The sequence below is a fragment of the Stenella coeruleoalba genome (assembly GCF_951394435.1).
Source record: "Stenella coeruleoalba genome assembly, chromosome: 4".
Classification (NCBI taxonomy): domain Eukaryota; kingdom Metazoa; phylum Chordata; class Mammalia; order Artiodactyla; family Delphinidae; genus Stenella; species Stenella coeruleoalba.
In genome coordinates this window covers 271551-299362 of record NC_137149.1, presented here as the reverse complement: position 1 = coordinate 299362, position 27812 = coordinate 271551, and the positions used below count along the sequence as shown (strand labels likewise).

The 27812-nt window shown below is 58.5% G+C and overlaps 1 protein-coding gene across 1 annotated transcript in view; it reads left to right on the top strand.

Moving 5' to 3' along the window:
* CPLX1 (complexin 1) overlaps positions 1-22553 on the top strand; it is a gene marked incomplete at its 3' end in the record, with an annotated part of 34181 nt that extends 11628 nt beyond the window's left edge. The window contains exons 2-3 of the mRNA XM_079920892.1: positions 15330-15505; positions 22356-22553. Coding sequence (XP_079777018.1) covers positions 15330-15505; positions 22356-22553 — 374 coding nt within the window. The remainder of the gene's footprint in view (positions 1-15329; positions 15506-22355) is intronic.
* Positions 22554-27812: the final 5259 nt, after the last annotated feature.

The window sequence follows — 27812 nt, the reverse complement described above, 5'->3', positions numbered from 1 at the left end:
TCCTCGCTCCAGTTTTAGTGGGGTTGTGGAAAGCGGTTTAGATAAGCACGTGCGTTCGATCCAGCATGTTTCACTAGAACTCGGTACCATCAGCTGTTAGACCTCCTGGAATTAGGACATGGAGCACAGGGTTAGCTGGAGTGAGCCCGCCGGGTGTCGAGAAGACCAGTGCAGGCAGACCTCAGAGATATTGCGGGTTTGGTGGCAGACCACCGCGATAAAGAGTGTCGCAGTAAAGTGAGCCGTGGGAATGTTTTGGTCTCCCAGTACAAATAAAAGATGTGTTTACACTACAGTGTCGTCTGTTAAGTGTGCAATAGCATTATATCTAAAACAAGATACATCAAGTGTACATATCTTGATTAAAAAATTTTACTGTTAAAAAATGCTAACCGTCATCTGAGCCTTCAGTGAGTCATGATCTTTTTCGCTGGTAGAGGGTGTGAAACATTGTGGGAATTACCAGAATGTGACAAGAGACATGAAGTGAGTACATGCTATCGAAAACATGGCGCCAACAGTCCTGCTTGACGCGGGGTTGCCACAGACCTTCAGTCTGTGAAAAACACAGTATCTGTAAAGGACCACAAAGCAGATCACAGAAAAACGAGGTACGGCGACATTAGGACAAGTGGTATTACGGCATCTGGTACTAGGACAACTGGTTAGGATGCTCGGTATTAGGGTAAGTAGTATTGCAGCGTCTAGTGTTGGGATGCCTGGAGTTAGGATGTCTGGTATTATTAGGATGCCTGGGGTTAGGGCGCCTGGGGTTAGGACGCCTGCCATTGGAACGCCTGGGGTTAGGATGCCTGACAGTCATTGCACTTGAATGAATTCACGACCATTGACTTAACCAGCACCGAATGTTGTGCATCACACATCCAGCCTGTTTACACTCATAAACAGTGTTGCACTGGGCATTCCTGCACTTACATCCTGTCAATCAATATATATTTACTGAGTTCTTAACCATAAGCGAGACACACAGACGGAGAGTCTCCATCTGATGAAGCATACATTCTAGTGTCGGAAACAGATAAACAAAACCCAGGTCCATAAACAGTAAACGTGAGGCCTCAAGAGGTGGCGCGTGGGGCAGAAGTCAAGCAGGAGCCTTGTCTTTCAGGCGTGTCCTTGTGCTCAGGCGGCAGTGCTGTGGCCGCGGAGGGTGGCCTTCAGGAAACCACGATATCCTCGTGTTTTGGGTTTTTTTAATTAATTTTTATTGGAGTGTAGTTGCTTTACAGTGTTGCATTAGTTTCTGCCGTACAGCAAAGTGAATCAGCCATACGTATACATATATCCCCTCTTTTTAAAAAAATTTCTTTATTTTTGGCTGTGTTGGGTCTTTGTTGCTGCACGCGGGCTTTCTCTAGTTGTGGCGAGAGGGGACTACTCTTCCTTGCGGTGCGTGGGCTTCTCGTTGCGGTGGCTTCTCTTGTTGTGGAGCACAGGCTCTAGGCGCGTGGACTTCAGTAGTTGTGGCGCACAGGGTCAGTAGTTGTGGCGCACGGGCTTAGCTGCTCCGCAGAGTGTAGGATCTTCCCGGACCAGGGATCGAACCCATGTCCCCTGCTGGCAGGCGGATTCTTAGTCACTGCGCCAGCAGGGAAGTCCTTATCCCCTCTTTTTTGGATTTCCTTCCCATTTAGGTCACCGCAGAGCACTGAGTAGAGTTCGCTGAGCTATACAGTAGGTCCTCATTAGTTATCTATTTTATACATGGTATTAATAGCATGCGATGTCTTTGTTGACATGAATACAATACGGCAGAAGGATGTGCACGGCTAATCTTCTGCCACACGTTCCCAAACTGCCCTCTAAGTAGATCTCGCTAAAATATGCCGCGGCCAGGCTCCATCGTGCAGATCACACACACGCTCCCCAACATGGGTTTTGTCAAACTGTTGCCGATTGGGTGGAGAAAGTTGATCTCATTTTTAATTACATTTTGGGGATAACAGTGTGATTTAGCATCTTTCATCCACTCAGCAAAATTTTTGAACACCCAGTATTTGCCATTATTATGATTTCTACGTTTTAGGTGAATGTTCTGTTATTTACCGTTCCACGCTTGCCGTTTGCCACTTAACTCTGTGAGGTTCTAGATACTCTCGCCGTCCGTGTGTATGTAATCAGCGCTGTCGGTCCTTCCTCGTTATGCTGTGTTTCCCGCTTCTCTGCGCGCCTGGAACATTTGCACTGGACGCCACACATTGTGAGTTCGTTCACCCGGTCGCTGCTGGCATTTCTGTTTTCCTAAATATACGCACTTTGCTCAGTATGCGATCAGCTTATTTAGAGACAGTTTGATTCTTTCCTTTCTTGTCTTTAAGCTTTGTTAGGTGGCAGCAGAGCCATGTTTAGTCAGGATAATTTTCCCCACAACCGAGGTCGTCCCTTCTTCTTATTCTCAGGGATGCCTGGTGATCCGTGGCTTCTTCTGTGCTTCCTCTTGGGAGCCTTCTCGTAAAAGGCGGAGATGTTGGATTGGGTAGAAAATCAAGACCCAACTTTATGAGGCCTATAAGAAACCCACCTGAAATATGAAGACACAAATAAGGGAAAAATAAAAAGATGGAAAAAGAGAAGCCATGTTAATATTAATCAAAAGAAGCCTGGAGGGGCCACATCAGTGTCAGACAGAGATTTCAGAGCAAAGGTTGTGAGCGAGGGTGAAGACGGCCCTATCCCAGTGAGAAAGGAGCCGTTAATCAAGAGGACACCACAGTCCCGACCATTTCTACGAGTAATAACTGAGCTTCAAGACGTGTGAGGCAAAACCGGCAGAACTTAGAAGAGAAACAGACAACCTGCAGGTTCGGGGGGCGACACTCAGGACGCACAGACCTGAGCACACTGCCAACCGGCCTGGCCGACTGACTCTACAGACACTTCAGACGACACTCACAGCTCACAGAGCATCCACCCAGATAGACCTTCTTCTTGCAGACGCTTCAGATGACACTCACAGAGCACTTACCCACATAGACCTTCTTCTTGGCCACAAAACCAGTCTCAATAAACATAGATGATTCCAGCCATGCAGAATGTGTTTTCTGTCCACACTGGGACGAAACAAGAAGTACACAACAGAAAGATATCTGGGAAATCCCCCCAATATTTGGAAACTAAACAACCCATGGGGCCAAGAAGGGATTAAGACGGAAATTAGAAATTATTGTAAACTGAATGGAAATTTAAAAACTAATTTGTGGGATTCAGAAAAGTCATGTTTAGAGGGAAATTTATATCACTAAACACCTCAATAGAAATGAAGAAAAGTCTCAAATGATTAACTTCAACTTATTTTTTTAAAAATATTTATTTATTTATATTTTATTTGGCTGTGTCGGGTCTTAGTTGTGGCGTGTGGGATCTAGTTCCCCGACCAAGGATTGAACCCAGGCCCCCTGCACTAGGAGTGCGGAGTCCCAGCCACTGGACCACCAGGAAAGTCCCTTAACTTCAACTTCTAACATCTGAAACTAGGAAAAGAAAATCAAACAAAACCCAAAATAAGTAGAAGAAAGGAAATAAAGATCAAAATAGAAATTAATGAAATGGGGGTGGGGATGAACAAAGTTAGTTAAGAAGATTAATAAAATTGGACTTGTATCCAGAATACCGATTACCATTCAATAATAAGATCAACAACCCAATCAAGAAATGGGCAGAAGGGGCTTCCCTAGTGGTGCAGTGGTTAACAATCCGCCTGCCAATGTGGGGGACACGGGTTCAAGCCCCAGTCCGGGAAGATCCCACATGCCACGGAGCAACTAAGCCCGTGCGCCACAACTACTGAGCCTGTGCTCTAGAGCCCTCGAGCCACAACTACTGAGCCCGCATGCCACAACTACTGAAGCCTGCGCACCTAGAGCCCGTGCTCTGCAACGAGAGAAGCCACCGCAATGAGAAGCCCATGCACCGCAACGAAGGGTAGCCCCTGCTGACTGCAGCTAGAGGAAGCCCACGTGCAGCAACAAAGACCCAATGCAGCCAATAAATAAAATCTATTAAATATATATATATATATATATATCTCATGCACATGACTTTAAAGAAAAAAAAAAGAAAGAAAGAAATGGGCAGAAGCTCAAGGAGGTGGACCATAGCCCTCAGCTCAAATTGGGAGATCGAGGTGGCAGGTCACAATGAGAGCATGACCTAGATGGGATGGGAAGGGATGGGAAAGGCACTGCCTCCCCTGGGGTCCTCCTCCCCAAACCCATCACCCAGTCTAATCAAGAGAAAAACATCAGACAAATCCTAATTGAGAGACAAACAAAATTCCCGCAAAGCACTCGTCAAAGCTGGCCAGGTCATCAAACAAGGAAAGTCTGAGAAATTGTCGCAGCCCAGAGGCGCCTAAGGAGATGTGACGACTGATGTATACGGTCCCTGGATGGGATCCCGGAACAGAGAGGGAACCGCAGGCAGACACTGTGGAAATCGGTTAGTAACAACGTTCTTGACGTGGGCTCCTCGACTGTGACAGTTGCGCTACTCTAACGTTACGTGTCTGCGGGGCACGTGGGAACTCTCTGTACTGCCTCTCTTCATAATTTTTCTGTAAATCTAAGATTGTTCTAAAATAAAAAGTGCATTTTTGAAAGTGTGCAAACGATTTGAATAGGGATTCTGTCAAAAAAGATATAAAAATAGCTACTAAGCACATAAAAAGACGCTTCACATCCCTGTTAGGAGAGAAAGGCAGCGGCTGCCTCGCACCCGCCGTGGCGGTTAGAACTTCAGGGGCACCTAGGAGCACGTGCTGGCGGGAACGCGGAGCAATGGGGCCCCGTGCACGCTGGTGGGAGTTTAAAACGGCACAACGACTTTGGAAAACAGTTGGCAGTTCCTGAAAAGTGGAACCTCGGTTTGCCACACGACTCGGTGCCCACTCGTGGGTATCCCCGCACGACAAATGAGGCAGGCACACACACAAGACTGTCTGCGCGGCCTTATCCACAAAGACCAAACTGGAAGCAACCCTGCGTCCGTTACCGGTGACCGGACACACCCTCGGTGCCCACCCTCCCGGCCCTGAAGGGGAAGGAACGGTGGGCACTCAGCAAAGCACCACCTCGGTGAACAGCCAGCCCCGTCCCGCGATGGCCGCCTGTGCTGTGACTGTGTCTGTATAAGATTCTGGGGAGTGACCTGCAGGCACAGAAAGGAGGTCAGCGGTCGTCTGCACGTGGTTTGGTGGGAGGAATTACACGGGGCCACCAGGAACCTCGGGGGGACGGATGTGCCCAGTGTCCTGACCGCGGTGGTGGCTTCATGGATGTGCACGTTTGTCTAATTGCGTGATTTATACCACGGCCGCTACGCCTCCATTAAGCGGCTTTAAGATGGGTTGTGTTACCGAGGACGCCTGCCGTTGGGATGGTCAAGTGTGTGGACCACGGCCTGAGGCCGGTTTCCAGGCGGGCCGGGGACAGCTAGAGCTTCAGCCCCTGCCCTCGTGCCTGCGGGGCGGCCCCCTCAGCTCAACACCCTCCACAGGAGAGGAAGGGAGAGGCCGTGCGGGACCCTGGGCGGGGGCTGGGAACAGGCACACGGTCCCTGCCGCACCAGGCGGGCTGGGGGCCCCCAACAGCGTCGGCACATAACTGCTTTCTGATCGGGCCACCTTTGCATCCCTAAAATGAACCTTTTCTGTAGAATTCTGTAAGAAATGCCAACCTCAGTCCCACCTCTGGCTTAGCGTTTGGCACCGCTGTTTCCGTGGGAGCCTGGCCCGCCCCGCCGAGTTTTAGCATCTTCTGTGCTGATTTCACAGAAATAACCGGGAGGATTTCCTTCTTTTCCTCCCTTCCAAGAACATTCTAAATATCGTAAGAATTATCTGTTTCTTGACTGTTTGAAAGAATGCATCTGTGAATTCTTAGGCATAGTTCTGAGTTTTCGACAACATTTTTTAGAAAATCTACTTCACGCAGGTTTTCAAGTGTATGGATAGAGTGTAAAGATGTTACTTGATCATTCTAACATCTAACGTCTAATGCAGCTGTTTCTCCCTCACTTTTTCCTGAATTCGCATATCTTTGTGCCCTTTTCCGTCCCCTCGACCCGAGCAGGTGCCTGTCCACGTCCACGGAGTTTGAAGCTCCACCTCTTTGGGGCGGTGCCCTTGCTGTCGGCTGAGCTCGCCTCCCCCTGCCCCCCCCACCCCCCCGCAACAGGCCGGAGCCCAGGTGTGAGGCCCGGGCCCCAGGGGTTTTGCAGGCTGGCTGCCTTGAAGATCTCATTAGATCTTGCATCGCATGGTACTCAAGCTCCCAGAAATGCAGCGACTGTAGTTTCACTCGTGTTTTCTAACGCATAAGAGAAACTTCACGTCTGTAGGGTTGGGAGGAGGGCTTTTGTTCCCAGTTTCCCTGTTTGTCGTGCTGTCTGCTTTCCTGACGCCATCAGACACTCGGTCTCATTCCTACTTTGAAAACATGTTGAGGTTGTCTCTGCAGCCTGACATGTTTTTTTGAGACATGGGATTATAAATTGATTTAAATTTTCTCTTTTCTTATTGGGATAAAACGTACGTGACATAAAACTTGCCGTTTTAACTATTTTAACTATTTTTGGGGGGAGTGGGGCTGCATTGGGCTTCGTTGCTGCGCGCGGGCTTTCTCTAGTTGCGGCGAGCAGGGGCGACTCTTCGTTGCCATGCGCGGGCTTCTCATTGTGGTGGCTTCTCTTGTTGCAGAGCATGGGCTCTAGAGCGCAGGCTCGGTAGTCGTGGCGCACGGGCTTAGTTGCTCCGCGGCATGTGGGATCCTCCCGGACCAGGGCTGGAACCCGCGTCCCCTGCACTGGCAGGCGGATTCTTAACCCCTGCGCCACCAGGGAAGCCCCTTAACTATTCTTAAGTGCACAGTTCAGTGGCATTAAGTAGATTCACGTTGCTGTGCAGCCGTCAACATCCGTTTCCAGAACTTTTCAATCTTCGCAAACTGAGGCTCTGTCCCCGTGAAGCACTGACCCCCCGCCGGCTCCCACCATCTACTTTCTGTCTCTCTGATTTTGCCTACTTTAGGGACCTCATGTAAGTGGAATCGTACAGTATTTGTCCTTCTGTGTCTGGCTTGTTCCATTTCGCATGATATTTTTAAAGTTCACCCGCACTGTAGCGTGTGTCAGAATTGCGTTCCTTTTAAAGGCTGCATGGTATTCCATCGTATGGATGGACCACACTTTGTTTATCCGTCATCTGTCGGTGGGCATTTGGGTTATTGTGATGCTGCTGCTGTGAGCACGGGGTACATACATCTCCTTTCAATTCTCTCAGTGTTCCTGCTTTCAGTTCTTTTGCGTTTATACCCAAAAGTGGATTTGCTGGATCCTATAGTAATTCTATATTTAATTTTTTGAGGAACCTCCATACTGCTTTCCACGCAGCTGCACCATTTTAAGTTCCCACCAGCAGTGCACAGGCCTCCAGTTTCTCCACATCCTGGCCGACACTTGTTCCCTGGGTTGGTTTTGGTTTGTTTGGGTTTTAAGTGATGGCCATGAGGATGACTGTGAGGGGAGCCTCTTCAGGCTGTGGACGAACATTCGATTGCTCTTTGTGAACGTTCCATGAGTCTGAAAACAACACGGGCTGTGGTTTTTAGGATCTAGGTTTGGCATGAACCTGGTTTGTAACCTGCCAATCTGTTTTCTGTCTTTAGATAATCATAAAAACGTACACAGGGTTTTTTTCTCCTTGTCTGCACTTGGCCCTCGTAGCGCATGGTGGAGCCCCCCGCCCGCGGCCGCCTGGGACTCCCTGACACGGGGGCATCGTGGCCGCGTGGCCCTGTGCCCTAGAGGTCAGCTCGTCTCCAGCCATTTGCAGGGGCTGCAACCGAAACAAACAGGCCAAGTCAGCGGCCTCAGCACCGGCTCCTCCAGGGACGGGTGTGGTTCATTGGGATGGATGTAGGGAGGGGCCGGCAGGGTGGGTGGGTGAGTGGATTCTGAATGCGCTTGAGTGTGACTGCGGCCCAACCCACTGGGAGCACACCCCCGCCAGACTCCGGGGGCACCTTCCTGGGCTCCCCAGCAATAGACATGGTCGCATTTAAAACATCTCCAGGGCTTCCCCGGTGGCGCAGTGGTTAAGAATCCACCTGCCAGTGCACAGGACACGGGTTCAAGCCCTGGTCTGGGAAGATCCCACATGCCGTGGAGCAGCTAAGCCCATGTGCCACAGCTACTGAGCCTGTGCTCTAGAGCCCGCGGGCCACAACTACTGAGCCCATGTGCCACAACTACTGAAGCCCACACACCTAGAGCCCGTGCTCCTCAACAAGAGAAGCCACCGCAATGAGAAGCCCACGCACCACAACAAAGAGTAGCTCCCGCTCGCCGCAACTAGAGAAAGCCTGTGCACAACAGCGAAGACCCAACACAGCCAAAAATAAATAAATAAAATAATTTTTAAAAAAAAATTTAAAAGAAACAACATCTCCAGTCAATGACCTTCTCACTGTTACTCCAGGTGTTTCCAGGACCCACAGCAGGGATGCCATTTCCCATCCGTAAGGCACCTGGATCAGATCTCCTCTGACATTTATTCTGCCACGTGAACCCTAACTTTATCTAAACCCCCCAAAAAGAAAAAAGAAAGACTCATTGGAGTTTCCGTTGGAAGCGTAACCCAGGTTGTGTACAATCGTATATTAACTTTGGAGGGACTGGCATCTTCATGACACTGAGCCAGCCCGTCAGGAAGCTCAAGAGTCTGTGCAAAGCTGTCACATTTAAGGAGATATTTTCTACGTGCAGGTGCCATAGGTCTCTTTGTTAAACGTATTCCGATTTTCTACATTTATAATTATCGTAAATGGACCATTGTTTTCATTTATGTTTCTAGCTTGTTATTGATAGTATGAGGCAAATTTTAACAATTATTTATCTATAAATATTGCACTTAGTCATTCTGCCACATTCCATCATTGGTTCTGGTTGGTTTTCACTGGAGTGTCATGAGTTTTTTAGGTATATGGTCATGTCACCGGCAAAAGAGGTGGGTGCGGAGAGAGAATTTGATATCTCCTTTTATAGTGTAATACCCCTTAATTTTTCTCCTTATGAAATTCAGTAGACCCTCCAAAACAATTTTTTAAAGGTAATAATGAAGTTCCTAAACTTTCTCTTTTTCTTCTTTAAAATTAAAGGCTATAACTTTTCCTCCAGAAACAGTTTTAGCCGCGGATCCCAGCTTAGCCGCGGATCCCAGCTTAGCCGTGGATCCCAGTTTAGCCACATGGATCCCAGTTTAGACAGAAAGTGCTTATTTTTCTTTGCTTTCTAGAGTTTTTACAATTTCAGTTTTATTTCCCCTTCAACTTAAGGGTTAATCAGGGACATGTTTCTAAAACTCAAACTTGTAAAGTTCTGGGTTTGGTCATCTTTTCATTACTTGGATCTGGCCGGGTGACGACCGGGGAAGACGGCCGGGTGATGACTGGGGAAGACGGCCTGTATCACACGTCTCATTGCTCGTTTGTTAGGGCTTTAGATCAGTTTGGGTGTGATGTGATTGACGCCGGGTGAGCACTGCGTGGGTAAAGTGCGTTTCCCTGGGTTCTGACTGTTGCACGGCCCCTTGGCAACCCGCAGCCCCCCACCTGCCCTGGGGCCCAGGCAACCCTGACGTGTTTGCGGTCACCATACATGGATTTGCACTTCTGTTGACATAAGTGAAGTCATAGAATTTGTGCCTGGCTTTTTTCACTCAGCGTAAAGGTTTTGAGATTCCTCCACACTGCCGAGAGCATCAGCGCCCTCGGGTGGACGGACCAGCCTTCGTGTGTCCGTTCACCTCCTGACGGGCGTTGAGGGGCCTCTCTTTTGGGGCTGTTACAGATTGGGCTGCACATGCCGTTCCCACTGCGTCTCCATTTCTCTGGGTAGGTGCCGAGGAGTGGGACTGCGGTGGATGTGCATGTTGAATTATAGGAAACTGTCCAACTGCCGTCCCAAGCGGCTACACCCCCGCCGTCCTGCCGGCCACGGGTGAGGGTCCTGGGTCCCCCCCAGCTTCCGGGCACATGCTTGGTCTTTCTTATCGTAGACATCGTGTGGGCGCCTGGTGGTCCCGCTTTGTGAGTTCAGTTTGCACCCTAACGACCGAGCGTGTTGATCACTCTTTGTAAGAGCAGGCATGTCTTTTCAGGTCCTTACTTGCCACCTGTGTCTCTTCTCTGGTAAAACGTCTATTCAGAGCTTCTGTTTTTAAAATCAGGTGGTTTGTGTTCTTGTCCTTGAGTTCATTATGTATTCTGGATATGAGTTCATCAGACGTATGGTCTGCAAATATATTCTCACAGTCTTGCCTTTTCTTTCTTTTTTTTTTTAACAGTGTCTTTTGAAGAACAGAAGCTCTTTGTCGATGAAGTCCAATGTATCAGTTTTTCTTTTAAGGCTCATGCTTTTTGTCAGCTGTGTAAGGAATCTTTGCCTAGGTCAAGGTCACCAAGATTTTCTTTTATGCTTTCTTCTAGAAGTTTTATAACGTTAGCTTTTCCATTAGGTCTGTTACTGAGCTTTGTATAAGGTGTGAGGTTAGGGAAGACATTTATGAGTTTGTTTGTGCATTTGCGTGGGAATATCTCATTGTTTTAGTACCGCTTGTGAAAAGGCTATCCTTTCTTCACTGAATAATCTTTGCAACTTTGTCAAAAACTCACTTGACCATATATGGGTCTATTTCTGGACTGTCTATTCCATTCCATGGGTCCACATGTCACTTCTCCTGTCAGTACCATACTGTCTGGATTATATAGACCTTGGAAGCAAGCAGGGTAAGTCCTCTAAAGTTGTTCTCCTTTTGCAGAATTGTTTTGTCTATTCCGGGCCTTTTGCCATTTCCATATAAACTTTCGAATGAGCCGGTAAATTCGTTCAAAAAAGCCTATTTGCATTTTGTTTGGGATTGCACCGAATCCAGTGTTCGGGAAAACTGATCTCATAGCAGTGCTGAGCCCATGAACATGGTGTATCTGTCTATTTGTTTAGGTCGTTTCAGATTTCTCTCAACAATTCTATAGTCTTAGGTAAAACAGACTTGCACATCTATTAACAATATAGTCATAGATTTTTATGTTTTTGTCAGCATTGCTAATGGAATTGTTTTTATTTTTTATTACTTTTCTTTTTAATAAATTTATTTATTTATTGACTTAGTTTTGGCTGCGTTGGGGCTTCGCTGCTGTGCGCGGGCCCCCTCTAGTTGTGGTGAGCGGGGCCCGCTTTATTCTGGGGTCATATGCAGATTGATAATCAATAAAAATTTGTGGTGTTACGTGAGAGTCTAGTTTCATGCTTCTCACAAGGAGCTCAGTCACCCCAGGGAAATCTGGCTCTCGTCTCCCCTTCCTGTCACTGGCCACGTGTCCGAGCCCCGTGTCTGTGTGTCTGTGGGTCTACAGGCAGTCCGTCCACTCGGTCACTCTGCCTCCCTCCCCTGCAGAACTGCATGCTATGTCCCACGCATGGCGGCCCCCCTGGCAGGAGGCTCCCCTCCTCCGCTTCTCTCTGCGGCGTCTCCTGACCAGGGGCCTTTGCATTTCTTTATGCAACACTCTTCACTTGCCAATTGTCACAGAATTTCCTTTCTAGCTCTTTTTTTTTTTTTTTTTAATTTATTTTTGGCTGTGTTGGGTCTTCGTTTCTGTGCGAGGGCTTTCTCCAGTTGTGGCAAGCGGGGGCCACTCTTCATCGTGGTGCGCGGGCCTCTCACTGTTGCGGCCCTCTTGTTGCGGAGCACAGGCTCCAGACGCGGAGGCTCAGTAGTTGTGGCTCACGGGCCCAGTTGCTCCGCGGCATGTGGGATCCTCCCAGACCAGGGCTCGAACCCGTGTCCCCTGCATTGGCAGGCGGACTCTCAACCACTGCGCCACCAGGGAAGCCCCCCTTTCTAGCTCTTGAGAGTCTGAGTGCGACTGCACAGATCTGTGACTCAGTTTGTGGAGAACAGACATTACATTACGGAGTCTCCCCATCCGTAAGCCTGACAATTATCTTTCTTTCTTTAGGTGTTTTTTAGCTTTTCATTAAATTTCATAATTTTTCCCATAGTTTTATTTCAAGTTTAAAAAGTAGTTTTCTCTTTTAAAAAATTGACTTTAGTCTAAATGCAACATGGTGCCCTGGATTGGATCCTGGAACAGAAAAGGACATTAGTGGAGAAGGTGGTGGCGTCTGAATACGGCCTGTGGTTTGGCCGATGGCAGAGCGTAGGTCATTTTCGCTTTGATGAACGTACCAGGGTCAACACGGGGTGATGCTGGCCACTGGCACTCAGGAGCCCTTGGACTACCTGCGTGACTCTTCTGTAAACCTAAAATTATTTCCAAATGAAGTTATAGGGGTCAGCTTTAATTTACGTACTGTTTAAATAGACATCGTTTCCATCACGTATGAGGCAGCATAATCGGATGCAGCGAAGGTGGTGAACGCTGAGAAGGGTTTTGACCACAGGGGCCACCAGTGCACACACGGAGTCCCAGGAAAACCTGCCTAGAAAGACCCTGGGTCGGGAGCAAGTAGGAGGAGGTTCGGGAATTCAGCGCAAGGAAGAACGGCAGGTGCGAAGGCCCTGAGGTAGGAACATCGCAGCCCCTCACTCCACGTCGCCCCCCAGCAGGCCTGCAGAGAAATCTTAGCATCTTCATCTCCTACAGAGTCGGGGTGGGTATTACGTCAGGGAGGGAGGAGAACGTGGGGGCCGTGGACTGAGGGACGGCGCAGAGCTGCGGCAGGCGGAGGCCAGGGCAGGCCTGGGCCAGCTCCTGTCCACCATCCACAGGCCGGTGTGTGGGCAGACCCCGTCTCCTCCTGTGCGGGCACCCCGCGAACGCTGTTCTAGAAAGTTCTCCCTAGCTGTTGGGTTTCTGCGTAACCCGCACCCAAGTGTGGGACCTGCTCCAGGGTTAGAGAGGCGCCGCCACCTCATCTTGCGCTGAGGTCATCCCCGGGGCTTTGACTGTCAAGGAGGGCTGGGACCCGCCGCCCCTGCCCCGGCGCCCCCCTCCCCACTAGTCACGGCAAGGTGAGGCTCCGAGAAGAGCTAGGGCAGGGGTGGGGTCGGCCCCTGTGCCCACACCTCTACGTGGCCGGCACGGCCGGCTGCGGGACCCCCGCCTGGGATTCGGGAGGCTTGGGCTGCGGCTCTCGGTCCAGCCTTGGGCACCGCGTGGGGACGGTGCGGGGGCCGCGTGCGGAGGCGGGGTCGGGCGAAGGGCGGGGCCACGGGGGAGGGCCCGCAGCGTCGGTGCCCATCTTGGTGCCGGGCGTCCACACCGCGGTCGAGTGAGCGTTGGTGCCCCGCCCTGGCCGTGGAGAGACCATCGGCCTCCAGAGTCCCCTCCGTGTGCTGGGGTAGCTCTCTGCCTCCGGGGGTCAGCCCGGCGCTCCAGTGGGGGCAGGGCCAGACCCCTGGTCTGGGGTGGGGCTCCTGGTGTGCAGAGCTGAGCACACAGCGGGTGCTCAGTAAACGCCTGTTGGACCACTAGGCCCAGAGCCACACAGCACGTTGGAGGAGCAGGTCTGGGGCCCCAGACCACCCAGGCAGGGAGGCCCCTCCAGCCCCCACCCCAGCCTCCACCCACTTTCCCTCTTGGGAGAGAGATGTAGACGAGACTGGTTCACCCACCTCTGCCTTAAGATGCCAGTACTCTCCAGGGGGCAGAAGGAGCTATCGGTCACTCTCACTTTAGTGTGAACGAGCTTGTTCAAGGGGGGATTTGCGTAGAAGCTGGGCCGCCGGCCAGGGAGGCTGGGAAGGTTGCAGCTGCTCGCGGACTGGGGCTTGTCCCTGCTTGCCCCACCGCCCGCCGGGGACGGCGGCCCCAGCGGTGGGGAGATGCCAGCCCCTCATCCAGGGAGCGATGAGACAGTGTACCAGCAGCCCTGCTCATGACCAGTTTCCTTGAGCCACTGGCTTGAAATCTCCTTTGCAGAATTCTGCAGATGTGGGTGGAAACTGACGCGAGGCTCTTGGTTTTCTGTTAGCATCTGTATCTGTGCCATCGGCCGAGCCCCATCCAGGCGGGCTCCCCGTCCCTGCAGTGACTGGTGGCAACTACCCTGCGACCCTGTAGTAGTTTCAGCAGCTAGGAAGGCCCACGTGGTGCAGGCGTGGCCCGGCCCGACGGAGGTCTAGTTTTCAGCCCAGAGCACTCAACCAGAAGTTGCCCCCTTCCCACCAAGTGGTTCCCTCTGCCCACACGGGGCAGCGGTGTCACTCCCGAGGAACGGGCAGATGCGTCATTGGTGCAGGTGTCTCAGGGCAGGGAGTCTCTCCAGGTTCCGTGCTGCACGGACCTGTGCAGCCTCAGAACAGAACAGGAGTCCCTGCAGCGCTGAGGACAGCACAGTGGAGACTCCGAGAGAAGCGGGCAGGACAGAGCCGGGCCTCGAAGCCAGGGCGGGGAAGGGGGCACCCCTGGGTATGGGCGTAGAGGGGTGGTGGTGTCAGCAGCCACACACCCACCTCGCGGCTTGTTCCCGAGGCGTGGACTCAGCTAGCCTTGGGCCGCGCTTGGGAGGGACCATCACGGGATGAGAGGGCAGAGGCAGGACCTGCAGAGACCGGTGGCTGGAGAGGCGGGGGACAGGACGGCGGTAACAGGGCAGCAACTTGGCCCGGGGTCCACTCAGGAGCGTGGCTGGTTCCCAGGGGGTGTGCAGGGGTGACGGGGCGCTGGCCTCATGCCTGTAGGCCATGTGTGGGTATGTGCTGGGCGCTTCTGGGGGACTGGCCGCAGGGGCTGAGGTCGGCTGACCCGCAGCGCTAACCCCTGTGCGCCCCTCCCCATGACGCCCGTGCATCCGGGTGCAGTGGGGCTGGGGCCACCGCGGGCCAGGACCACGCTCTGAGGCAGTAATCACGCATCTCTGTCCCGGGGGCCGAGCCAGAGAGAGCATCCGAGGAGGTGTGTGTTGTCGCCTGTGAGTCAGGAGCTCGCGAGGAAAGTGCAGCTGGCGAGGCAGAGAAGTTATGGCCTTGGGGCTGCCACACGCAGCCGCCAGCAGCCCTGCACAGTGACCGAGAGCCCGCCAGACGCCTGTCGCCTGTCCCCGGCGCCTCAGCCCACACAGCCGCGCACTCAGCCACGCCGCCACGTTGGGGAGGCTGAGCCTCTGCTGCGCTCGGGCCCGGAGAAGACGCGCGCGCGCGCACACACACACGCACAGCTGCCCTCAGACACTGGCAGACACACACGCTCCACCCCAGGAGCTCACGCACACGCAGCCGCGGCCCTGCTGGACGGGAGCCAGGCAGGGAGAGGGCGGGCCCTGCCTGACTGCCGCCTCCCTGTGCCCAGGGGCCACCAAGGACATGGGCAAGATGCTCGGGGGCGACGAGGAGAAGGACCCTGACGCCGCCAAGAAGGAGGAGGAGCGGCAGGAAGCGCTGCGGCAGGAGGAGGAGGAGCGCAAGGCCAAGTACGCCAAGATGGAGGCCGAGCGCGAGGTCATGCGCCAGGGCATCCGCGACAAGGTGCGCGCGCGAGGGGCGCGGTGCTGCCGCCGGGGGCCCCCTCGCCCCCCTCGCCCCCCTCCTCTGCAGCTCTAGAGCAGACCCTGGGGTGGTCCGGCGGGAGGGGCACAGGCCGCCGGGTTCACCGCACCCCAGGGTGCACGCCCGCCACACGGGCTCACCGGGACGGGGCTCACTCTGCGCGGCCCCGAGTCCTTCTTGGGCCTGACGGCAGGGACCCGCTCCCATGCTCCCGGGCTCCTCACACGGGGTCAACCCTAGCCCAGCTCTTCCTGTTGCCGACCCCGGGGCTGCCCCAGAGGACCCGGCGGGGGTCCGCCCGGAGGCGGGGGCAGCGCAGCGCAGTCAGGGGCTGGCCCACAGGCAGGCCCTGGGTCGGTGGGTCGTCATGGGCGGGGGAGGCACCTCACCACCCCTGGGTGGGCCTCAAGCAGGGTGTTGGGGGAGCGGACCTGCGAGCTGTGAGGTCTGGTTGGGGGCTGGCTGCAAGTTGGAGGCCACGACCTTTTCCAGAACCATCTGGGCGACCTTCCCCTGTGCGTGAGGGCAGTGAGAGCATCGTTCCAGGTGCGGAAACCGAGGCCCAGAGCAGGGGTGGGTGTATGAGGCTGAGCCGGCAGCTAGGCCACAGGTGGGCTGTGCCCCAGGGGCATGTCCAGCGCCCAGCCTCAGCTGCCCATCCAGCGCCTGGGTCAGAAGGGCTGGAGAGGCCGGGAGAGGGCAAGTGTGGGGCAGCAGCTCTGGCCTTGTCCGGAGTGGGCTGGGCTGGGCGCCAGGTGGAGGGCAGGAGCCCTCCCTAGGAGCCCAGGGCATCCCTGAGCCACGTGGCCTCCCGAGGTCCACACCATCTCGGGGCTCGCCCGCCGCCCTTGGCCCCGCACAGGCCAGGCCCCTCCGTCGAAGGCGCTCGATTCCAGCCACTGGGTCCTGGGGCCCAGGTGGGGAGCTCAGTTTGGGGGATGCTGCTTCGCTTGCTTCTGTCCTGGCCCCTCACCCCGACACGCCCGTCTCTGGGCCCGAGGGAAGCGCTCCCAGACATTGGGCATGAAATCTGTGGGCAGGGGGCCAGGTGGGGGCGGTGGGGGCCTCCTGAGGGCATCTCCACAGTCCCCAGCCCTAGGGGGACCAGCCACGGTGCCCGGGCTTCGGGGCGGGACGGCTCAGACCGCAGAACCCTCCCACCTACTTGGTGTCTCGGCACCTCAGCCTGATGCAGAAGCTGAGGCGGGGGCACAGGCGGGGCGCCTGCAGGTCTCTGAGCCCACAAGGGGTCCCCCACATTGATGGGGGCATGGGGGCCACTCACCGTGATGTTCCCCCCACTGGTCACTGGGCACCTTTCCTGGGACCTGCAGAAAGTTCGAGTTGATTTTGCTGGGATGGCAGCTCGTGAGCCCCCCACCCCCAGGACCAACCCTGCTGCCGTCCTGACTTGAGGACTCAAGGCTTTTTGAGCTGTTTGCGGAAGAGCCAGGAAGTGCGCACCATGGATCAGACAGCAGAGACGGCCAGACCCCACTCAGGCTGCGCTGGGGGACATCAGCGTAGCCATCGGGAAATGGAGGACAGGGCTGGGGGGAGTCAGAGGATAGAGAGACAGAGATACAGACAGAAACAGAGAGACAGAGACAGAGTGAGAGCCGCCCAGGCAGAGTATCTTCTGAGACGGGAGTAATGGGGGGTAGCCCCGAGGGTGGGACAGAGACCGAGAGATGGCGGGGAAGGATGGGGAGGTCCGTCTGTCCGCTGTCCATCTCTGTTCAGCCAGCCTGCCAGCCATGGCTTGGCCCCAGGTGGACACCTAGTGGGGAATCCTGGGGGGTGAACTTATTCATCCCAGCCCTCGAGCCCCCAAAACAGGTCCCGGTGTGTGGCCAGGTCGGAGCCCCCACGGGGTGTGGCGCTGTGGGCACGGCTTCCCCAGCCTCCCCCCTTGGGAGCCAGCTGCCCGGTGAGCCCTGCCCCAAGCCGCGGGAACTGTCCAGGAGCTCAGGTGTGCATGTAGGTTGGGGCCGCGGCTCAGCCGGGTGGGGGTGGGGCAGGTGCTGACAGTGTGGGTTTCTGTGCATAACACACTCCGCTCGCTTTGCCTTTAACAGGAAAGGCCCTTCTGTCCCTCCTCTCTCCACACCCGCCAGTGGCCCCCATTTCTCCCAGGGCCCCAGCCCTACATGTGCGGTGACCTCTCCCCGCCCCCAACGGGGCTCCCACTGCCCCAGGGCCTTTGCATGGCTGACTGCTCCTCTCTGGAGCCCCCTGAGGCTCCTCCCCCCGCCCCCACTCCTTGCCTGTGTCATTTTGCTCTGCACCTGCCTTCGCCTGTGGCGCTCATGCTTTTCACGTGTGAGCTGTTCGTTGTCCTGCCCTCACGGGGAGGACGGGAGCTTTGCCGGCCTGCACCTGCGCTGGGATGCTGAGCTAGCAGTGAGTGAATGAGTGTGTGAGTGTGTGAGTGAGTGAGTGAGTGAATGAGTGTGTGAGTGAGTGATGAGTGAGTGGATAGGCATCAGCTCCAGGGTCCTCTTCGTCCTCTGGGACATCTAGTGGGACTTAAAGGTCACAGAGTGAGTCCCAGTGGAAGTGGGGATGTGCCCCGCCCTGAGGGCAGCTGAGGTCCTGCGGCTCCATGTGAGGCCAGGGGGCAGGGTGACCCTCACCCACCCCCACCCCCAGCCAGGGACGGGCGATGGATCATGTGCTCCCCGTCCTCAGGACCCCAGCTTCCGGGGCGGCCACATGGAGGGCTGCACCCCTTGGCAGAGCCCCAGGGCCCTCCAGCCTGTGCCCCGTGGGTCCCCTGGGCAGGGGTCCTGCTTCCCCAGACGAGCACCCCGCCATCTGGGGCCCGCGTTGGGCGGGTGAGCGCCTTCGCTTCTGAACCGCCTGCACGGGCCCCGGGCTGCTTCTATAGCCCCCGCCAACGCCCAGACCCGCCGTGGCTCCACCCGCCGCAGCGGCAGGCCTCATCCCACCGGGCCCGGGCCTGCTTCCTGCGCACATCCGGGGTCTGATCTGGGCCGCCCAGGGGCCGGGGTGGTGTCCGCCGAGTCCAGTGGCCAGGGCAGGGGTCAGAGGCGGCCCCCGCCCCGCGCACTGGCTGGGCCCAGGTTTCCTCTCCTGCTGTCGGGGGTTTAGGCGGGACTAGTGCGCCAGGGCCCGTTCCTGGAGGGCGGCCTGCAGGGACGGTGTGGGGTGTGTTGGGGAGCACACAGACGCCTGCTGCGGCCCCCCGACCAGCACAGAGCTGAGTCGCCGGGTGGGGGCCTGTCCTGGGTGAGTGCAGAGCTAACCCAGGCGGTGGCCACTGGGCCAGGCCCGGGAGTGTGCAGGGAAGAGGGCGATGGTGAGCTGCCCCCGCTCGTGGGGCAGAGGCAGCTCAGGACAGGCCTGCCACATTCTGGACGCTGGGGCCCCGGGAGCCCCAGGTGCCCCCTGGCGATGCAGGGTGCAGGCCAGAGCACACCCCTAGCCCCGGCTGTCCTGACTCTGAGGGGAGCTCAGCGCCTGGCGCCCCTGCCCACCGACCCCTCCCCCTCCCCACGCCCCCAGGCCCTGCCCCCGCGAAGTCCGCGGGACACCCGTGTCCTCAGAGACCTTCTCCACCCGGTGTGCTTAGGCAGCTCCCTGCTGCCCTCCTGCTCCCCACAGGTGGGAACCCTGGCCTTCAGGTGTGTCTCCCCCAGTGGCCCTCGCTGGCCCCGGGGCTCCTGGTGCCGTGTCTGCCTACCCACCCCCAGACCTCAAGGCTGGTCAGAGAAGAGGGTGCAGAGCTGCATGGCACGGGATCCCATCGAGCTGCGCCGTACAGGGCCCCATCGGGTCGGAGCGGGGGCTCCATCAGGTGGGGGCCGAGGGGCCAGGCCGGGGTCACGCGTCGTCTGGGCGCCCGGCTCCCCAGGCGACCTCGTCTGCATTCCGGACTTACCATCTCACGCGCCGGCAGGCGCTGAGCTGCGCGGGTCCAGGTTGGAGAGGAGGCGGGCCCACCTGCGTCATTTGCATACGTTCTTCCTGATTTGCATACCCACCTTCTGGTTTGCGCACGCACTGCCAGGTTTGGTGCTTCCTGCTGCCCACGTTCCGCAGCCTCGAGCCACAACCACCCTCAAGCCAGCGCCGAGCTGGTGGGTCCGAGTCGGTCCGGCCCCCACATCCCAGGTTTGTGCTGAGAGTAACAGGTGTGGGCACATACGGATTCCCACCGGTAAGGAGTACCGCATTGCCCAGGGTGCCGGCCGCCCTGGGCTCCCTCCCGGCCACGGGGTGTGCGGTGGGGCCCTGCCGTCTCAGTGGTTGGGGAGGATGGGGGGTGTCCAAACAGGCTCGCAGCCAGACCACATCAGAGCCAGGCTCTGGCGGCACCCCAGAGAGTAAGGTGGCCCTCAGGTGTGCCCAGAGTGGCGTTAGCCTCGGAATGAGCCTCTGGAGCAGCTGGGTTGGGGCCTGGAGTCTCCTTCCTGGACCCTAGAGGGGAGGACCTGACACGGGTCCCTTCCCAACCCCGAGTCAGGGAGGCCCCTCTGCTCGACCACATACCGCATGTTCCCGCTCTTACGTGTGTGCCACTGTCACCCGCCCGTTCCGCCAGCACCGTGTGTTCCCCTGAGCATGTGCACCTTTGCTGTGAGTGTGTGTGGGCTTCGGCCACCACAGCCCCCCGTGGTGAGGAGGTCGCGGCAGGTGTGGTGACCCGGGAGGAGGGCTGTGCTCCTAGGGCCAGTCCACCCGAGTGGCTGCAGTCTGGTCGGCTTGTCGCACTCTCCACCCTGAGCTGACCTGACGGTGCTCAGTGGGGAGGCCCTCTGGGTAGCGTGCCGCTGCTCAGAATATACTCTGGTGCCCTACGCCCCCCACCCCGCATGGAGACCCTCTCCCCGCTCCTGGCTCTTGTTCACGGTGCACAGGGGCCTTCAGGCTGCCTGGAGCCCCTGCTGAAGAAGGGTAGACAGACCCGTCATCCCTGCCGCCTCTGGCTGAGGGGACCCAGGCTGCGCTCTGGTCACCGGTGGGCCGAGAGCATGGCCTCCCTCTTCAGACTCTGCTGAACGTGGGCCTTGCCTCCGCCATGCCTGAAGCCATCCGCAGCCTCGAGGGAGGAGGTGGGTGCAGAGGTTTCCCTCAGTAAGCTGGGGAGTGGGACACAGCCAGCCCCCACCCCCCCAACCTGGAAACAGAGGGAAGGGTCTTCTTGGAGGGCCAGGGTGCCCTTCCCCCACACACACACACCCACACCTGCCACAAGCACCAGAAGCAGAGCCCACCGCTTCTTCCAGGAGGGGCTGGTGAGGAGAGATGGCCGGGCATGGGGGATCCTCCCCAGGGCCAGCAGTCCTGCACTGTGTGCTCCCCAGGAGGGTTCTGCCTGTCAGTAACGGATAATCCACCATCGCTGACACCCACACATGCTCTCCAGTGCTTCCTCTTTACCTCATCAGTGCTTCTGCTCCCAGACATTCCCTAATGTGTGAGCCAGGACCGCAGACCTGGCCAAGGGGCACCCCTCTCCCCAGCCTGGGAGGGTCCTGAGCTCTGCCCCCCAGATGGGCGACCTGCCCCCCAACACACCAGGCCAGCTTGGTCCCACCAGGTTCCCAGCAGCCCTAAGGCAGGAGGTGTTTCCCTGGTCTCGTGGCCGCAGGCGCACGCGCATCCGTGCTGTTCTTCCGGGAGGGCTGGTGAGGACGCTGATGGGCCTGGCGGAGGGGGGGTTCGTCTCCTAGAAACTTACTTCCTCAGTTCTGGAGGCTAGAAGCCCAAAATCAAGGTGTCAGCAGGGCTGTGCTCCCTCTGAAACCTGAGGGGGAGAATTCTTCTCTCTTCTGGTTTCTGGGGGCTTCCGGCAATGCATGTGTCCTTGGCTTGTGACAACGTCGTTCCGAACCCTTTCTCCGTTTTCACCTTCTACTCTGCGCATCCTTTTCTTTCTCTTACAGGGAAACTCTCTTTGCATTTAGGGCCCAGGAAGAGCTCATCTCTATTCTTACCTAATTATATCTGCAAAGACCCTATTTCCAAATAAGGTCACATTCTGAGGTTCCAGGTGACATGAATTTTGGGGGGACACCATTCAATCCACTGATGAGAGGAGATGTGGGAGAGGGCTCAGGGCAGAGACACACGCAGGAAACCAGAATTGGGGGCGCTCAGCAGTGCCCAGGGGTGTTGCTGAGGTCACACCTAGATGGGGTTCCAGGACATCCACCTGGAAGTGACCGCCGGACACGGAGCATGCAGTGACCCCCCAGGGACTGGGGTCTTGGTGGCATCCGGGGGTACTTGGCCAGGCAGGAGGGTGTGGCCACATGTCGCTGGACCGAGGATCTGGGCTGCGTGGGGCCCGCCACCCACAGAACACCGGCTTCTCCACCGCTGTGGGCAGGCGTTCTGCCCCGGCTCCCTCCGCTCCGGGACCGCAGCCCAAGGCGGGCTGAGGACTGCGCCCGCTTCCCCGGAAGGCGGGACCGCGGGGGGGCGGGGCCAGGGTGGGGCGGGGCCACGGCCAGCGCCCCGCCCCCACGGAGAACCGCGACTTTCGTCCTCCCTCCCCCCCCCCCCGGCTCCCTCTCCCGCGGGTCCACCGTCAGCGGGGTCCCCCGTCCAGGCTCCCGCCGTCGCCCCCGCCCCTCCCGGCAGCCTCCGGGGTGGGGACCGCCCCTGCCGGGGCTCTTGGTGGTCGTCCGCTCCCGCACACGCCTTTCTCAGCCGCAGGTGCTGCCTCCAGAGGCCCCTCGGCCGATCCCGCCAGCGCAGGGTGGGTCTAGCCCGCCCGGGTCCCGAGAGCGCCCCTCCCGGGGCTGGGACCCGGGGCCGGGACCTGCCCGCCTGAGCCCGCCCGCCCTGTCCCCCGCAGTACGGCATCAAGAAGAAGGAGGAACGCGAGGCCGAGGCCCAGGCCGCCATGGAGGCCAGCGCGGAGGGCAGCCTGACGCGGCCCAAGAAGGCCATCCCGCCGGGCTGCGGGGACGAGCCGGAGGCAGAGGAGGAGAGCATCCTGGACACGGTCATCAAGTACCTGCCCGGGCCGCTGCAGGACATATTCAAGAAGTAACGCCCCTGGAGCTGGACAGGAGCCCGGAGCCCCGCCCCCTCGCCCACCCCCGTCCTGCCCTCCGCGGAGGCGCCTGAAGGGATGTCGGGAGCAGAGTGCAGCCCCCCAACGCCAATATAAGCCATAGCCCTAGGTCTATCCGCCTGCCTGGCCCCCTCAAGCCTGGGGAGCCTCCGCCCGCCTCTCACCCCATCCCCGCACCGCGATCGCCACCGCCTCCGAGGGAGGGGCGCCCGGCCCCCCCACGGCCCCCGCGGTCCGGGCTGCAGGCCCCGGGGACTAGCCCACGGGCTCCTCCGGCAGCGGGTGGATTGGACCTGCCCCAGAGCCTGGGAAGCCCCTTCTCGCTCCTCCCTTCACCGCCCACCCAGCAGGGCCCGTGGCCAGGGACACCAAAAGGGCCGGCCCTGCGTTGGCGGGCGCCTGTCGGGCTCACACTCGGAAGCACAGCCATAGTACGGGGCGCGGTCGTGAGGCCGGGGTGGGGGCTGGGAGGGGCGAGCAGCTGGCGCCTGGGGCTCAACCCCCGGGGTCAGCCTGGACCCCAAGCCCTACCCCGCACCGACGCCCGGGTTGCTGAATCTGCCGTCCACCGCTCCCCATCTGCACCCCTTCCCTTCTTCGTCCACCTGTGTCTGTCCTCCGGCCCCCTCCTCGGGAAGGCTTTGCTTCTTAGGACTGCTGTGGCCCGTTCTCCTCTCCACGAAGGGAGAGAAAGCGATAGGGGGACACTCTCAGACCCCCGTCCTTCACACACCCCTGTCGCTCAAGCTCTTCGGCGTCCGTGAGCAGCCCAAATGAGCCCGGCACACTCCCCTCCCTGGTTGGCACCTCCTGTACCCTCCGAGGCTGCTCGGGGGACACCCTGCCCTCACCCTCCGAACACCCACACCTTCACCCAGAACCGGGGAGGAGGCCCAGAGCCCTGTGGGCCGAGCGCTGTGCACCGGCAGGAGGGTGTGGCGCGGAAGGCCGGCCCCGCTCCCTGCAGGCCCTCGAGGGGGTCGTCCCAGCCGCAGAGCCCGCCCGGTTGGACGGAAACGACCGCGGACCTCCCAGCTCCCCCGTGGCCTCTGCCCTTGTGTAATTTGCATCACAATATGTCGAATCTCAGGTAAATGAGGTCTTCTGTGTTTGAGGAGTTTTATCTCGACAGAAAGCCCATCACCTCGGTCCCTGGGGCCCTTTCTGTCCACATCTAAAGTTCATCGTGTCCAGTGTTGCGGGCCCGGGGCGCGGCCCTCCCCAGCTCCTTAGAGAAGCCATAACGACTAGACGGCAATACCGACCCCTGGCGCCCACCCCCACCATCCCCCGCCGTCCGCGCTGCGCCCCGACACCTCCCAGTTCCTCGTCTTTTTTAAACGCCTGTTTTCACACCTTAAAAAGCCAGCTCTGAGCAGACAGGGCGTCGTCTCGTAGAAACCCCGCATCCTGTCCCCAGCGCGTGGGGCGCCCAAGCAGCCGAGCTTAGTGTAGACCGTGGATGTCCTCTGTCCGTCTGTCCCGGCGCCTGCGCTTCCTCCTGCATGTCGGGGGCAGCTGCGTGTGTTCTCTCTGGATGGAATCACAGCCAATAAACACCACAGTGATTTAATGTGTGTGGCCATTCCCTCCGGAGCCCTGATTTCCCTGGGAGGCGATGGGGATGGAGGGTGCAGCCGGGGTCATGGCGGGAGGGCCGGGATGCACACCCTTTGGGCCCTGTTGGACGACCCCCACTAACCCCTGCACCCGGCCAGATGGGAACACCTTCCCCTTTTGCTGGGGCCGCTGCAGGGGCTCCCCGCCGCCCTTTCTCCCTAAGGAAGTCCCGGCCAGAGCCATCTCCCCTTGAAATGCAGCCCGGCCCCTTCCTCCCACCTGCAGCACAGGCCCCATCCCTGGCCTTTCCTGCCCCACAGCTATACCGGGCCCTGGGGCCCAGGTCCCACTGTGCTGGCCACACCTTGGGCCCAGCGGGGAGCTGAGGCTCAGCCCTGGGGTCCTGCCCATCGTTGGTCTGGTGGTACCATCCCTCCTCCCTGTGCCCTCAGGGAGGCATCTGTGTCCCACACCTGCCTGTCGAGGCTGAGGCCTAACGAGGTGCCCGTGGGACCTGCTGGCTCTGAAGCCTGGCCCGGGGTACCCCGACCCCACCCCGAGATGCCACGGCCACGTGTGTCCCCAGAAAGGCCTTGTTTGACCTCCATTTCTGGGGGCCTCTCTCCAGGAAAGTGGTATCTGTGACCTTCCTCACACTGCTGGCTGAGAACGCCCGGGAGCCTTCCGGCAGAACCTGCCCAGTCTCAGCAAACAGAAAGGACACCCCTGTCCCCTTCCCCACCCCCATTCCTCTTCCCCTCCCCACCGAGCTGTGCCCAGAATACTGCCCTGGACCCATTGCCCCTTTGCCTCTGCCTCGGAACTCGGACAGAAGCCTGTGTAGCCAACTCTGGCTTTGGGATCTGTGAGCCACCGCCCCCAGCATAGCTCCTCTCAGGAGGGCACCCCAAGCAGGCCCCATCATCAGTCCCCACCCCCAGCCTGGCCTGGACTCATCTCAGTCTTGAGCAATGAGCCAGGTGTGCCGGTGACCTGGATCGCCTTCCCTTGGGACCCCAGCCAGCCCTTCCTCAGTGCCTGGTGGGGCAGACCCCTTGGGTGCCAGGTCCCAGGACTCCAGGGAGAGGCACTCGCTCACTTCAGGCTTGCTGAGCCCCCGTGCTGTGCAGAGCTTTGTTCTAGGCACCGGGGGTAATTGAGGTCCCTTCCTCCCGGGACTGATTGCTCCAGTGGCCAGATGATAAACACATAATAAGTCAGGTGGTGGTTTCTTCCGTGTAGGAAACTGAGCAGGATAAGGTGGCAGAGAGGATGGTAGGGTAGCTGTTTCACCCCCGAGGAGGTGACATGCGCAGACAGGCCCCAACGAAGAAAGGAGGGAGCCCCGTGGGCCTCTGGTGGGAGCGCATTCCAGGCAGGGAACAGCAGCGCCAGGGCCCTGAGGCAGGAGCCAGCTGGGCACTTCAGAGTGGCACTAGGGCTCCGCCGACCGTGCCCTTGCCCCTGGGCTGGCTTTAGGACCACACTGCCTCTTCACAGGGTCTCCTTCCTTTCAGAAGTTAACTCTATTTCGACAAAGCAGAGCCCGCTTTGATACTCGGCCCCCCAGAGACGTCCTGCACTGCGCAGCAGGCGGATCCTCGCCCTGGTCCCTGTGGGCAGCCAGCCCGGGGCAGCACTCTGCCTGGGTTTGTTGTCTCTCCTCTCAGGCGCCCTGCACTCGCCCAGCTGTACGATCACCAGCCACTTAACCGTCAAGGCTGTCACGACACATCTTTAAAGATCTGGCAATAAAGGGCCATCTTGTCTAGTTGTGCTAATCTGCAGCTAGACAATCCTGCCGTCCACAATCGCAGCCAGCGGGGCTCGGTGAACCCTGGGTCTGGGCCACCTGTCCACACAACTGAGAACCTGCTCCACTCCTGCCTCAGCCGGTTCCCGTCAGGTCCGAAGGGAGGGGTAGCGTCTCGGGTGAAGGGTGGGTCTCTTGGAGCCGGGCTCGCGCTCGGGCCGAGGGGCGGGGTTGAGGAAGTCGAACTGGGGAGCTTGGCTTGGACAGGACTGGGGCGGGGGTGGGAGTCAGGCTGGGGGGCGGGACCTGGGGCGGGATCGGAGACGGGATTGGGGGGGCGGGCTGGGCCGGGACTGGAGGCGGGGTTTGAGGGGGAGCTCAAGCCGGGGGGCTCGGCTGGGGGCGGGATCGGAGGCGGGATGCGGGAAGCCAGGATGAGAGGCCGAGCTGGAGGCGGGACTGGGGATTGGCTCGGGCTGCTGCAATGCCTGCCAGTGTCGGTCAACATCTACGTGGCCCGGAGGATGGAAGGGCCTCAAGGCAGGACCCAGCCCAGTGCCACTAGACCTGGGCGCTGAGTCGAGGCGTCGGGGCCACGCGCGGACCCCTGGCGTCCCCCGCCCCCGTCCCGGCCCCGCCCCCGCCCTGGACGGCCTGAGCCAATCAGCGCGTGCCGGATCAGGCCGCTGCGATTGGCTCCGAGAGGGTCACGTGGCAGAAGCCTGTTTAATCGGAGCCCGGGAGACGCCAAAGCAGGAGGGGTGGTTCGCGGCAGGTCTGGGACTGTCCTCGGGCTCGATACCCGAGTGTCGTCCCTGTTGCCCCCCCACCCCACCCCGCGCGTCCTCCGAGCCCTCCCCGGGCCAGGCTGAGCTGCGGCAAAAAGGGGAACGCCCGTGTCCCAGAGGACCGCCAGCTGGGGTGGAGGGCAGCGAGGTCCAGGCGGGGCACCGACCCAGTGCTTACGAGGCCCAGCGCTGGAGAGGAGACGCGCCCAGCCTGGTGCGCACAGCTTGTGTTGGAACAGACAGCAGAGGGTCGCCACCCTCGCCCGGGGAGCTGAAGCCAGCTCCCGGTGGGGTCATCCCTCCCGCCCAGCGGCCCTGCCCCCAGACTGGCCCCCCGAGGTGAGGCGGTGAGGGTGTGAGGCCCGGGTGGTCCCAAGCTGGCTCAGCAGAGGTTTCTGCCTGTCTAAGGACAGAGCTGGGGGGACCACACAGTGGTCCCTGCGGCACCGTGGGAGCTGGAGCTGAGGAGGGGGTTCGGGGGTGGAGGAGGCTCCAGCGGCAGTGCTGGCCGGTAGTGGGTCTTCACTCTGCTGCCTGAGGCTTGGGGAAGAACCAGAGTCCTGGGCACCCAGAATCCTTCACTATCACATCGCTTGTCCCTGAGGGTGGGGCCTGGCTGTGCCCCAGGGTCTCCACTCAGGGCCGAGCACCAGCCCCCAGGCCCCAGTGGTGCCCAGGGTGACTTCTCAGCTCCGAAGATGAGGCATATGGGAGGTGACGTTTAATTTGATTTCTACAAAATAAACAATGTTTCTTGGACCCTTGAGTGAGTGCATTGAGATTCATGCTGCGGAGAGGGCAAAGGACGATGCCGGGAAGGAGAGGAGGGCCCGGCCTGGCTGGGGAAAGGCCTGAGGCTGGGAGGGGACAGGGTGAGGCCCCGGCAGAAGCTCCTGGCTGCCGCCCTGCTGCAGCAGGAGACCCAGGGGCTGGGGGGGATCCTGCGCATGGCTCCTGCCGTTCCCTCTCCCTGGCTCTCTCCCAAGTGCCCAGTGCAAAGATGGCTTCTTGGAAAGGCAAATGTTAATGGGTTGTTGACTGGCTTTCGAGCCCCGCCCAAGTGCTGACCTTTAATTTGCTTCAATCTGTGGGTTCCACCGGCAGCTGAGCAGAGCTGCTGCAGAGAGAGCTTGC